The sequence below is a fragment of the Channa argus genome, chromosome 21 (assembly GCF_033026475.1).
Source record: "Channa argus isolate prfri chromosome 21, Channa argus male v1.0, whole genome shotgun sequence".
Taxonomy (NCBI): domain Eukaryota; kingdom Metazoa; phylum Chordata; class Actinopteri; order Anabantiformes; family Channidae; genus Channa; species Channa argus.
Window position 1 is genome coordinate 16,004,616 of NC_090217.1, and position 15,006 is coordinate 16,019,621.

A 15,006-nucleotide genomic window follows, 5' to 3' on the forward strand; every position below is an offset into this window, starting at 1 on the left:
ATACACACACACACACACACACACACACACACACACACACACACACACACACACACAGTCTTTGTAATCATAGTCCATACTACATCCCACTATAGCATAGTTTTTTTATTGTACAGAGTGAAGCATATGGACAAACAGTAACATTTTAACTACAGTCAATGCACAAGTTTCCTAACATAAGACCATGTTTAAGGAGCAGTGGAAACAAGATAAATAGTCTTTGGTGACATATAGATATTAATTTACACAGATAACTTAAATACATAACTTTCTTTAAATAGTTTGGTGTATAGATTCACAGGTAGACACTAAGTTCACAGTCATCCTGACGCCACATGAAGCGTGCTGACATCTTCAGACACATTCGCAGACAATCTTAGATGCAACATTTTGATGGAAGAGGAACCTCATCCACTTTTAACAAGTTCATTACAATGAGGGAAATTCAAGTTGTGACAAACTATCAAACACACCTGCTTGCCTTAAAGTGCTCTCCTGTGACCCTAAGGGGAAATCATGTGACTTTCAAATAGAAAAATAGCAAAAACAAACCGACTGACATCTACAGAAACATTTTATTTTTTTTTTATTTTAAACAGTAACTCTGCACTCGTCCCTGTGTGAATTTGCAATAGGCAGGCGGAAAAGCTCTGGATGTTTCTATGGGGAGGTATTAGCGGTTGCGCACAGGTTGCTCACAAAACTTTACATGATGCCACACCTGATGTCACAAAACATGCTTAAAAAAAATACAGGGTGCACAATAGTCCAGAGCACAGATCACACACAGGAGATAAGTGACTTGGTAGCACACACTTCAGCTCAAACAAGAACAGATATGATGTATGTGTGAAGTGGTACATTGTAAAAAGTAGAGAGATCCACCAGGGTCTTTTTAGACATTTGAAAAGCCTTTTAATGACCTGTCATGAGACATCAATTAGCTCTATTACAGCAGAGTGAATGGCATGTTTCACCTCAGCAAGCCTTTGAAGAGATTAGACCTAAGTCTAAAGAACTGCTGATTATTACCCTGTGACCTCCGGGCCCCAGTGGTTAATAGACAGCCAGGATGAGGATAAGGACTAAATATAAAACGACACTGCTCATGAAGTGAAAGTGGAAACAAAAACAAAATACACATTGTTGTCACATATTGCAAAGTAATTTCATTTCTCAAGTATTGCCAGGTATTTGGTGAGTTTAACTAAAGCTCCCAGGCATCCCAAACTATTATCTATAAGCAAAATGCAACACGCTTTATGATCTAAATGAATGTGCACATCAACAAGAAAGTGAAAGAATCGATCCTGCCTGAATACCTCCTGTAAAACACTCAAAGCTCCCAACAAGAGATCATGCTGTCATATGGCAGTAAATCTAGGAACACTAGTATAAGAGAATGTAAATCATTTCCAGAATAAAATTGTGTGGGGGTTGGGGCTTGTGGATGTTATGGTTTTGGTAGGATTTTTTTTTTCTTTTTTTGGGGGGGGAAAGTTAAGGGCATGTCAAATTTTAGCAGGAGTTACGAGGACAACTTGACCTCAGATACTCTCAGCCCATTATCCGCCCACCATTTCAAAGTCGGGCACAAATAGAAAAAAGGGAATGTCAGCGCAGGCATTTTAGATGTTGCTGCACTTTTTTTTTTGTACACATTTGCACATGGGATCACTTACATCTAACATTTTTGGTCACTGTGGTCTCTCATCAGAAACCCATAACGTAACAGCAGAGGTTTGAGCCGTCACTCGAGGACTAATTTAAACACATTTAACATAGATGTCTGCTGGTTGCAGCCAGCAGTTGACCTTTTTTTTTTTTTTTTTTTTTACATATAATATAATTACATGTAATTAATTCAAATTTTGTCAAATGAGTATTCCAAAGAAAACCTACAGTAACATGGATAACATGGACTTCAAGCGTGCATATCTGTGGATGCCTTTCTCTTTACTAATCTTAAGTACAGAGCAGAGAGGGGTCATCTAAACAAATGGGTGGTCAGCTGGCCCATCTTAAAGACACCTCTGTCAGTTTATACTGAGCTGAAAAACACCATCCTATACATGACATAGAACACACATGTGAGATATACGTCGCTTTCAAAACAATAATGATGGTTAAACTGTGATGGACATTTAGTAATTTTTGCACATTTACAACTTACTCTAAATTGGTTTGTCTCAAGTCAAATCATCAGAGGTGACACTATGGTCATGAATTCAGTTTCCTGCAGCAACATGTCTTTGATAAGGAGCTAAAGCGGAAACAGGGAGAAAATCCAATGTGTGCGCTAAATGTCAGCATAAATGCCCCCCACTGGTACAGGGGGGCCAGCACCTGTGTGAAATAAACACTGGAGCCCCCTCAACCCTGTGTTTTTCAGCTCAGTGTAAATTGACAAAGGCGCCTTAAAGAAGGCCCAGCTGAACACCAATATGATGGGGTTTCGGTTATAAAAACGGCTTATGGGAAGCTCACTGTGGCCCCCTCCCCTCCTGCTGTGGCAGTACATATGACTTAAGTAATTAAGGCAGGTTTATTAAACTCCTGTCAACCCAAAGTACTGACTCGCTTAGAAAAGTTATGAATCACACGGAAGAGACAGACAAGAGCGCTGATCCACGATTCCAAGGTTCACTTTGATGCCAACTGTGCTATAATGTAACATAGAATCTGATCCTTTGGACACTCAGATTCCTTCCAAAGTACTGGATGCTGACCTCTTTTTTTCTCTTTGTCTGCGAAGAGATTATTTGGATAGGTCCTGACTCACAATGCTCTTAAACTTGGGCGTAACCTAAATACTGTGGCTGGTCTTGAATGTAAACTATGGTCCTGCGCACAAAGTCCTGCGGAGTGACAAATTCCCAGTTCAGTTGAAAGTTTGTGAACTATTCCAGAAATATCGGTTTTCGTACTGAAACTGGAAACACAGATATGATATCGGAGTTCCAAAGGGGAGGCACACAAAAAAGAGGTAAAAGGGTTCATTGGGCCATTTGGGTCTTTGGGAATACATTGGTTTCGACAAGCCTCCAGCTCAGAGTGCAGGTTGAAATCCACATTAGCGGCTTAAGTGTTTGATCAATGAGCCACGGGATAACCACCACTGGGGAGATAAGTTGGCAGACAGGACCAGGCCAATGGTTGGTGTTGAAGACAAGCTTTCATTCTTACATTAACAGGATTAAGAAGTCAAACCGAGGCCCATTGGCTTCTTTTGAGCGTTCGGGTACAAGAATCGCCAGGAGACGTAATGTCCTTCGAAAAGACAACGGTTCTCAGGAAAGTGTCAGAACTTAAATTAGGGCCTTCAAAAAGCATTCAGTCAGTCATGATCCTGAATTTGAATCTTCAAATTCATCAGTCATCACAAAAAGTAACAAAGCACAAAATTCAGTCATTTAGGACGAGTATTGTTTTTTAGTATAGTTTTTTCATAGGTAAACAAAAGTTATGGACTACATCAAAAAGCAAAAACTATGAGCATTACATTAAAGCGGTAAATAAATAGATTTATAGATAGGCTTGCTGGGGGTGTTTGGAGGAGTGAACTAATTCATCCATAACTATGAGGGCTCCTGGGGTTGATGGGGGATGAGTCTTCCCTGCCACTCTGACCGATGAGCTGATAGAGCCGGTGACTGAGGTTCTGCACTTGACAGGTTCCCAAGAGACAACCCACTCTCTTCACCTGGGGGTGATGAGCATGGTGGTGACCCCCTCGCAAACCTGTGTGAGCATGGCGACGAACTCTTGCCATCTTCTCCTTGATCAGTGAACCTTCAGCGGGTCGCGCCCATGCCGTTCTCAGCAGAACTGTCCTCCTTCTTGACGCTGGCAGGTGTCTGAGTAAGGCAATCAGCTGTTTTGGGGATTGGCTTGAAGTTGAAGAGGGAGGTGCGATGTCAGACTGGATGCCCGACCCTGAGCCATTATCTTCTCCCTGGTTGATGAGCTTGTTGAGGAGGTCCAACCTGAGGAGAGAAGACAAATATGGTGAAAAAGTGTCCCAATGTCCCACAGAAGGTAAATGGGTTTAAGATCAGAGATTAGAACACCCTTGGTACATGCAAGCAGTAGCCAACATAACAACTAATGTTGTAAGTGCACTGGTAATTCTGCAGAAAAGTGGTCAGCTTTACAAAGTACCCTTGACAAATTATTTTTGTCTATTGTCTGAGCACACTGTGCACAGGCGACCATCCACTTGGACGCCACGCTCAGCTCTTAATGCATCTCGTTTAAGTTAATAATATTTAACATGTTCCCCAAAACAGCGTGTTCTCTGAGTGGGCCTCGCTGAATTTTAAAGGCCAGCTGGGTTTCAGCAAACAGTAGCTATGGGAGATTTAGCTCGGCCAGCCGTGGCTGAGTGGTGCTGATGGACTCCAGAGGAGAACACCGAAGTCTCAGTTGAACAATAAAATAGATGAATGGAGTTTAAATGAGAGATAGATTATTTCCCATCTGATATCAACCATTATTTTTAGACTTTGCTCAGTTAATATCTCAGTGGAGCTGTTAACATCCTGGGGGTCTTTGAAGTCGATCATTGTCAAAACCAATCATCTTACATGTTGGTAAGGTCATCTGAGTCAAAATAGGAATGTTTGTTAAACTCACAGTGAGGTCTGTGGATTGTCCATGAAAACCTGTTTAGGGAAAGAGAAGCTGCTCACGTATTGTGAGCATTTACCCACATTGTGGTTTTATTCTTTGAGATTTCAGCATTTACTCATAACTTACAATCAACTAAAGTTAAGTGATGAGATGTATTTTTGGTCGTTTGGCCAAACAGACACATTATGATTTAGTCTTTTCTAACACTGCACGTCAGACTAAATGACCGGTTCAAATGAACACGTTCTGCAGGGCTGCTGATCAGTGTGTTTGAGCTGTTCAGCAAACACAGCGGTCACCAAGTCACCATCTGTTCATTGTTTGACAAAGACATTTGCTTCTCAAAACTTGACCTTGCAGTTCTTCACTAAACTATGTCCATGTTGTTTAAAGAGCAAGCTGTAACTGAAATCCCTCAGCGTTAACTTCCAAACTGATGTGGGTCAGAAGAAGGAAATAGTAACCCACCTATTGCACTTGGCAGACAGTGGATTAAAAGAATGAAAATCTTACACTAAATCTAAAATGCAAACGCTGCTTTTGCAGCATATACAGTATATATATACTGTATATCTGCTATGTTTGCTTTTCCGATTCAGAAGAAAAATCTTCCCATGTTTGGTGAAACAGAACCTCCAGCTAATCTTATAATACAAAGTGTGCCCCACTTGTGAATTGCTGAGTTTGTTATTATGGTGTCTGCTGAGATGTCTCACATCTCAGCAGACAACTCCTCTTAGTCTGGATTCTTCAGCCCGTCCAGTTGCCGACTCCCTGCCAGCAAGTTTGCTAGTCTGTAGACGACCTGCTGTGTATTCAGCCACCGCAGACAGCAGTGGCTGAATAAATAGTTGTGTAACCCCAGGCCACGACAGAGGCACTATTTCCAGGATAGGCTCCGTGTGCCATGATGCCACATCACCAAGTTACACCCACCTGGTCTGCAGAGTGAAAATTACATGTGACTGCACAGGAAACAATTCACATGGGTAACAGGGCATCAGTGGTGACCCTGTGCCAAACTGCCCAGCTTGTGCGGAATATATGTATATAACTCTTTTACACAAAATATAATCCTTATTTTGTGTAGTCCTAAATGCAAACATTTTAACGGAAGCTGCATAACTTAGCGATGTTTTCTGTGATCTCTAATCTGCCTTCGTGCTTACAGGACACATCTGTGATGTGGGGTCTTTTAGATTTTGGAGGTCAAAAGTTTAAAACAGGAGCGAAAGCAGCTCATCTTTACACAGCAAACTCTGAGCCTTCAGGCCCCACATAGATTGAAACCTGGTGCACATGCAACAGCCGAGATGTCTCCCTGACTACCTTTCTGCGATACTGGAAAACATGATTGGACTGTGCTGGATTGCATCCTAATCAGCTTCAATTCACTAGAAACCAGTTGGCTTCTGGGGGAGAGTGACTGTTACTGTGTTACATCACCAAATGCAATAGAAGAATACTTCCTTGAAGAATCCTGAAAAACAAGACCTAATGATTTAATTTAAAATGATTTAAATGTGTGCGTAAATGTGTTTGGTCTTGTCCAGTGCATTTTCTTTTGTATTTCACTTGATACCTGGCATATTGTATTACCACCGAATTCACTTTTTACTTTCTAAGCAGCTTTATTCAGCTTCCTAATAATATACACCCAAATATTAGATTTTACTGGCTATATGAAGTATATGTAATGGAGGGCACGTCCTAAACTGAGGCCAAGGTCTGAGTCCGCCTGTCCAGAGCCTGCTCCAGTTCATGAGTTCTGACTACCATACATTCTCTTCAAAAACATAAAAGAATCCTGCAGTAGGGAACTTTTTTCACTTTCACTTACATCTGATCTCATTAGACAAGCTAATTTGCTTATTAGGACCCTAATCCCACAACTCAACAGAAACGGAGGTCACTGTGATGGAAAGCCGATCAAAGACATCCTACTACTTTGTCCTTAGTTGTTCAGCGTACTGTAATTTTAACTTCTTGCATGATCTTAGCTTAAAAGGTTTAAACCATAAATTCCACTTGACAGAAGATGATTTTAGGGATTTTACAGTTTTGGTAAAAGGCCAACTCCTTTGTGATGCCTTGTTTGGGTTTTCTTCAGTGTTAAACTCACAGCAGGCTGCAGTGCTACATTTAAGGTGTGGAATGAAAGCTACGATCACCCAGTTTTGATGGCACATGTTTGTTGTCCTACCTGGAGACGGTAATCTGTACAGAAAGTGACCCAAACACAAGCCTAACCTTTCAGAGAGTAAGCCCTTTACAATGATAATGCTGTAAAGGGTACGCCCATGGGAACCCTAAGCCCCAACTCGAAACCTGCAGAGGGAACACCCTTCCTAACCCTAAACCCCAACCCGAATCCTGCAGAACACAAGCCCTTCTAAAACCCTAACCCCTAACCCAAAAGAATGCAAGCCTTCCCTAACTCTGACCCCTAACCAAAACCATGTATAGGGTAAGTCCTTCAAAACCCTAAACTGTCAAAGACAACTTCTTTAGCTAAAAACTGAACAAAATACAGGTTCGGTTGCTTATTTCACAAGAACTACTGATCCTTGTTATTCTGCGGCAGAATATTTAATGTTTTCCTAAGAAAGGTGTGATTTACTTCATGTAAGCCAAAATGGGCACGGGGCCTGTCAGCCTGTCAGAGTCAGCAAATTAGACTGACAGACAGGATGCCAAGTAAAAAAAAAAAAAACTACATGTGCGCAGAAACTGCTTCTCCATCTTTGTTTTCCTTAAGCCCTTTGACCTAAACTTCCACTCTAATCTCTGCTGTATTGTGTTGCATGCTTTACATGCACATTCACAGCTCCACAAAAGAGTGGCTTTCTGTGTGGAGCAGAAACCTGCTCTTTAAGAGATGTAGAGGGGTGGAATTTAGGTCTTAGACCTTAATCCACAGCGGAATTCTCTGCCTGCTTGATCAACAACTTTCACCTTTCTCAGATTCACCCTGGGTTCGGTCAGGTTGAGCCTTGTCGGGGCCAAGTTCTAAGTCACAGAGACGTACAAGATGAGGCCTCTCCAAAGACAATGCATTAGGGTTGATGCTTGTTTTAGTCATTCTGTGGCTCTATAAGAGTAATGTACTGATTATTTGTCGATGAGGTCTTAACACGTCAAAGTAGAGATAACAAATCAAGAGGACGAACTCTAAGTCAACTCCATTGGCGGAGTGGATTAGCAAACCTCAGAGGGACAGGACGCCGCCCTCTATGACATGGATTCAGTCTATTTCTCAGGTAAATATTATCTCATTATGACGCTTAAAACCCACGCTGTTCAAATCCACGCATGCAAGAGTGGGTTAATAATTTAACAAATCACATGGGGGGAAAAAAACATGACTTTATTTGTCCTTGAAAAAAGCTCAAGCAACTTTGCCCGCACAACATATACACATAGATGGATTTATCGTGTCATCATACCCTGGTCCAATTGGACTAGAGGCAGAGGGTCAGTGTAGCAAAAGCCTGACCGCAAATCAGCTTTACATGTCATCTGTCCCGAAGCTTCCCACTTACGGAATTTGAAATGTCAATCACTTTGCCGCTAAACCCATATTTAACTTGTCGTTTGGCAGCAGACACAGACTGTTTTCCCTCCTTTACGCAAAAAAAACTCGAGATTTTATGGAAAACACCAATGAAGGGTTTGTGTTATGTGTTATGTGGGGAACATGCAATTTCCCCTTGCTTTAAAACCACCCCGTGTGGCACTGTTGCAACATGTCCTTATCAGGACACAAAGGGACAACATAGACGCAAACCCAGAGCAGGGAGAAGACAGTAGTATGAGTGTAGCCCATGTGCTGTATCATCCTGTCAGCCTGTGATGGCACCAGAACAGAATGTGCCTGTTGGAGTTTGGAACAGGAGAATTTACTATACAAATAAAAGTCAGACAGGATGTGCGAGGTGTCTGTTTGTCTACATGGACCTATAAATGTACCATTTTGTCTCCTTTTTGGCTTTTCATCCAAAGTCCATTTTCCTTTTGAAGCAATGCACCTGCTCGTTCTGTGATGACGCTCATAACTTTTAATTTGGAAGCCAGCGAGGGGCCATCATTTCTGGATGGTTATTTCCTTCTGGTGAGGCTTCCCCGACTCCGTGTGTAAAGGAAAAACCATATCTAATCGAATGAAGCCGGGAAGTGACCATTCGTTGTTGCAAAAAGTGTATCAGAAATTCCAAAACAGATGAACTGTATGACATTAACTCTGTGGGTTTTCTCCCGTAGTTGTCTTTCTCATTCTCTGTCTCCCTCTCGCTGTGCCTCTCTGCAGGTGTCCCCCGGCTTTGGAGCTGTGTGTCTTCCAGCGTGCAGCTACTGGTCCTACCAACCTGCCCGATGTTTTGTTGTTGCTTTTGCTGCTCTTATTCTTTTCTCTCTCCACTTTCCACTCACCCCAACCGGTCAAGGCAGATGGCCGTCCACCCTGAGCCTGGTTCTGCTGGAGGTTTCTTCCGTTAAAGGGAGTTTTTCCTCTCAACTGTTGCTCAAGGGGGAATTGTTGGGTTCTCTCTATACATCTTTATAACCTTGACTTTATTCTGTAAAGTGCCTTGAGATGACTTTGTTGTGAATTGGCGCTATATAAATAAAGTTGAATTGAATGTTGCCATAATTTGTTTAAGATAACCAGGTAAAGGTGTTCACATAATAGTCATTATGGAGACATCAGTGAATGTTGTGGTGAGATTCTGTGCAGTACCATTATACAACAAAGCCTTTTTTTTTTTCCTTACTAATCCCTTTCTGCTTCTTCATCTCTTTAGAAATTTGAAACCACATTAACAAACCATGCTTTGCTAATGCCCCTTACACTCAAACACAGACGCTAATGACGGGGGATTACAGCGCCGGGCAGGTGGCGCGAAAGAGCCGGCAGTTACACAAACAGCAGATATAGGTGCAAGGCTCCTGTTTCCTTTTTTTTTTTTTTTTTTCCGTTAGGATTTGGGAGCAGGTGGTCCCTGCCACACAGATACAAGCAAAAGGAGGCATCATGTGTGTTCTTTCCCACCAAGCTGAAATCTGCGTATACGGTTACATCAGTATCGGTGTCAGGATTGGAGAAGGGCTTTCTTTAAAGGCCTTTTCTTCTTTTCTTCCAGTTTTCTTCCGGCCACCTTCATTCCTGCTTTACTGTAGCGTTTGAGACATTTGCTAGATGTAGATCATGTTTTATGTGCGCACTTGGACGGATTAAAAGAAAGCGTGGTTGGCAATGCAACCACGCTTTCTTTCTTGTTCTTCGGAGGTTGTTTATTGTGATTTTCTGTGTTTTCTTGCGTGTTATTTTAGGATGTTTTATATCTGCCTGCTGCTCTTTTGTGTGTTTTTTGGTAAATTAGTGTCATTTTGTGTCTGTTTTTGTTTAAGATATAGTTTAGGGTTCTTGTTGATTATTTGTGGTTGTTACGCATCTTTTTGTGGTTGTCCCTGTTGTCCTTTTGTGTCTGTTAACTGAGTTCTTTCAAACCAAATATATGCACAGTATTGTCATATGCTAAGGTAGACGGACCCTTTGACCTGCCAAGTCAGTGGGTGTATAGACAAAATGAATTTTAGAAAGGGGTCAGAGTAAATCCTAACGGGCCCCGGGCCTCTGATTTCCATCAGTACTGATGCTGTAGATCTAACATCCACCAGAAGAGGGCATTCACACACTGACTTAGTCTTCCCTGCATTTAAACTATGTAAAGTCACACTTCTGCGTCTCTGACAGTCCTCACACACGTATTACCTCAAACGGCCTACACTGTACTCTCTGTGTGTTGGATTCCAACAATCACACTGCTTGTGCTGTTGCCTGACGTCTTATTCAAGGATGTCTGCCACTCCATGGGTGGAGAAGTACAGGTGCCAGTCAGTGCATAACATAAAGTTTTACAGTAGTCCTCACTGGTATTTCTGGCTTGGCTATTCAAAGACACATTTTCCCAGTTCAGAAATGACCATTTTCCATTATGGGGAGATGAATTTAGACAAGACTGTCATGTGACAGCTGTTGGGATTGACAAGGTGGAGGAAAAAGAGGGAGCACAAAAGAAAGAATGAACAATCTGAGAAATGTGTGGAAACTAAATTGACTTTTCTACAGAACACACATGGATTCTAACAATGATGGCGTATTCACTTGGTCCAGTTCAACCTGGATAATAATGACTGTAGATCTGATGTCAAATGCAGCATTCCAAACAACTTTTACAGTTCTAATTCTCATTTCCTGTCACTACATTATACATAAAACTTTCCTACTTTTTGAAATCACATTTAGAGGAGTTACAGCTTTTCACACAATTATAAACTAAAATACTCTGATACTGTCACGTATACCACAGGCTGATGTTTTTCTCAGCAGGGCTTATCTAAGGAGAGAGAACATGCTTTACTGTAGGATGTGGGAGCTTTTGACCTTGTAATGTGCAAAATCCACTATCTGCAAACACAGGAGCACAGCGCTTTCACTTTTACGCACTGTAACGCTGGTGTGATTTGCCACTCAGCATGCCTCAACTGGATACACAAACTCAAATAACGGGAAACTCTATGAGCCTCATATTCGAAATATGAAAATGAAAAAGTTGTTGAGTATGTCGAGTTTGTGGCAAACTCGGCGTATTTAAAACAAGCTGACAAAAAACAACAACAACAACAAAAAAAACCTTGCACTTGCGTAAAACCAGTGACTGAGAGATTTGCGTAAGATGCTATAAAAAAAAAAAACATGTTCAGCGGATGATTTAAAATTCTTCCGAGCGCATGAATACTTTTGCTTTAGTGCCAACCAAGCCGGACAAAGTGGTCATTGTGGCTCCAAATAGCCAAAGCGTGTGCGCAAAAAAAAAAAAGTGTGCACAAAAGCTAAGGCTCCAAAGTACGTTTATATTGACAGGCACCCTCATCAGCCTAATTCCAGTAGCAGTTGATTAAAGTAACGTGTCCTACCTGTTCTTGTCGGGACGCTCCCTAAGCGCCCGAGTCAGTGGCTGCTGGAGGAAAACCAGGCTGATGCAATACACAGTGAGCCGCAGAAGGGACCGCATCTCCGGGCAGACTTCAACTTTACACCCTCTCTGGAAAGGAGGGGGTGACCACACAGAGTGGACGAAGGTTAGATCCCAACAGTGGATGAGGGGGGGGGTAGGGTGGAGGGGGAAGGCAGGAAAAAACACTAAAAAGATCCCAAAAGGTTGATGCTGAGATCAGATATCCAGAAGATGGAACCTTTGGGGAAAGCAGATGTAATAAATGACCAATTAAGCTCCCGTTTCATTCATTCATTTTTCCATTGATGGACAACTTTTAAAAATATCATCTAAATAGCTGATTTCCCCCCTTTTATTAATTTTATCCAAATGTCTGTATATTGCTTAAACGTCTTAATCATCACACCTCGTTAAAGTTTATTTAAAGTTTTTCTTAAAGATTTCAAGTCTTTTAAAAAATGTGCAAAAACGTGACAAAATACATATACATTCTAAACATTATGAATCATGCTCATGAGATGAGAAAACGTTATTCTTACTTTCTTTTATGCAGAGCTCACAGTCTGGGTTTAGTTGGAAGCTGTTTCCCCACGAATCCAAACGTGTTGGTCAAGATCAAGTTCTCAAGTGTGCGCCGGGTGACATTGTGGGTTTAAATACTGAAGGGGGCGGAGTTCACCAGTGCTTTAAGTTCTACTGAACAGATTTGTAGGCAAAGGTGCGTTTATGTTTTTATTGGCCATTCTCAGAATAGTTGGTAAAAAAAAAAAAACAACAAACACTCAGCCATAAACTATAACTGGAAACAACAATAAGAGATGGAATGTGTTGAGAGGAAATTAGGATTCCACTTACCTTTATATAAGAAAAATGTCCTGTGGTGCTGTTTGGGGGAAGAATGCAACACAGGATGATGCAGCAGTAAAGGTACAAGTCCCATGATGTTGCAATAGATGAGCCTAAACATTGCAAATGGGTTTCGTAAAGTTTACTGTTACCTGGATATGGAGCTTGATCAGGTAACTTCAAGTCCTATTAGAAAGAGTAATAACTATTAACTATTAACTAATAAACTAATAACTATTTCAGTAATTGAATAGTAAGTGCACTTTCATTATCAGTGGCGATGTTAGATTCTGGGAAACTCCAGGCAGAGATGAGACCCCCAGTGGATAGAACGGGGCCCACTTAGGTGGTTTGTTGGAGCAGCAGCGGTGCTTTAAGGGGATTTATTGTACAACTGTCATTATAAAATGTGTTAATACAAGTGGCCATTTAAGGCAACCTTTTCCCCAAAAATCTTTTTTTGGAGGGAGGCAAATATTTTCATGGTTTACCTCACCTGACGGTCTCACTCTGCATTATGAACGTGGTACTATTCAGCAGCAAGCACTTAACACTATCATAACCAACCACATGCGTGATTTCAAAAACAACCCCCCGTTTTTGTGAATTTCTCCAGCAGTTTGTCCCCTTGACCAAACCCTCTTTATATCTCCTATCTTTACTGTTAGCTCAGTGTGGTAGAGAGATAAGAAAAAGAGATGCTGGACTCTATAAGGCATTATTGATACATTTCCTTATTGCTGTTTACCACCACTTAAAATGTGTCTTAAAAGTTGCTTTTGTGCCTTGTTACCAAACCATGACTCAGTCATGTTTGACTGTGTCACATGTCTAAACAAGTATCATACTACTGGTGTAATCACAATGATGAATCATAAAAAGCTCCTTTCACATCAGTGAGAATTTTGTTTACAGTGTCCAAGATTCCTTTTACCTTCCTCATTTCATTACCTGATGCAGTGTCACATAACAGATCATTTTATAATGATAAAAACACATTATCCTGTGTTTTTATCATAATAAAATTATGATAAAAACACATTATCCTGCCTCAAAGCTTATGCAACATTCATTTTCAATCAAACGTGTTAAGCGGGACGAGTTGACCTTTTTCCTCGTATTAAAAAAGCGCAATATAAGGGGCCATTTACCATTTACCCATTTACACTCACAATCTCACACACTGATGGGGGAACTGCTACTGTATGCAGCTGGCCTACACTCACCGGGAGCAACTAAGTTAGGATTCAGGGTCTTGCTCAAGGTAAAGTAAAGATCCTCCTAGTCTATGCTTTGCTTCATTTTCACAAGACAGTTTGGATTATGTTACTATGTTCATTAAATATTCACTGCATAGCTCTGACCTTTGACCCTGTTTTCAGTGTTAGGCTTTGGTTCCTTCATCTTGAATGTTTCATGTCGATTCCTTCCGTGACCTTCACCCACAATCAAAAGTGTTACCTATTGATTTGGCAGTGGTGGCACAATGATTCATGAAAAATTTTCCAACAAAAGGTGAACTGTCACCCAGACTTGGCTGTGAAAACAGGTCCCTTGCCGACAGATTCTGGCTTATGTAAGTTTTTTTTGGCATGTGACAGCAGCCAATGATTCCTGCTCAGATGCTCAAATGATTCCGCTTTCCTTTTGTTTTCGGCGACAAATAGCGAACACAATCTGTGGAGCCGGCTAACACAGCACAGGGTAGTTTTTAAAGGAGCTCCATCCGGGGTCATGCTTTGAAACATGTCCCAAAAGGAAAAGTTGGGGCGACATAGTCGGCCGCTGAAAGAGCAGAGGAACCTTTTCTTCATCGTCGTTTTTGTCAATGTGTATCTTTGAGTGGACGAGGCCGCGACGCGGTCAGTTTTAAAGGTTGCGTAAACAGCGCAAATAAGCAGTGTTGCGTCGTTCTAAAGACAAACACTGAGCCAAACTCTCTTATGCTCACTCTCAAGTTCACTTAGGCAGAAATAATTCTGGTTGAGCTGCAAAGAGATGCCATTGTGGAGTCAGCTTGACTTTGACTTTATATCAGTCTTCCATTTCACACCAAACATATAAAACAGCAAAATCTGAAAAAAAAAAAATGTATTCATATAACTTTCTTGCACAGCACACTTATTCCTACCCGTATCATACACAACCCCATCTCTTTTTTTAGTATACTTGCACCACATGCTGTCTGAATACATACTGTACAGGTATCAGAGATATGTTCACACACAGACACATAGCATATATTTACAATTGTAAACTGTACATTGCATAAACACAAATTATGTTTATTACATCGTCTTCCAGATTATTCCATGGGTTCACTTCCCTTATTGACATACATCTAGTGTTTGGTTTGGAAGAAATCACTGGGGAATCACACCTGATACCTTTTTAGGCACACGTTAAACAGAGTGTTGTTCTATATTTTTCTGCTAAACACATTCTTGACTGGTTTCCATAAAAGCAGGTCATAAATAGTTCCATTTACAAAAAAACAAGCTAAGTATTTCCC

General features: G+C 41.2%; 1 protein-coding gene across 1 annotated transcript; it reads right to left on the minus strand.

Annotated features, from left to right (window-relative positions):
• Positions 1-1,492: 1,492 nt before the first annotated feature.
• Positions 1,493-12,330, minus strand: adm2a (adrenomedullin 2a). The gene is made up of 3 exons (XM_067490735.1): positions 12,188-12,330; positions 11,608-11,886; positions 1,493-3,986 (listed from the first exon to the last, which is right to left on the minus strand). The coding sequence occupies exons 2-3, from the start codon at positions 11,703-11,705 to the stop codon at positions 3,569-3,571; spliced, it is 516 nt and encodes a 171-aa protein (XP_067346836.1). The 5' UTR covers positions 11,706-11,886; positions 12,188-12,330; the 3' UTR covers positions 1,493-3,568.
• Between the last annotated feature and the right edge of the window lie 2,676 nt (positions 12,331-15,006).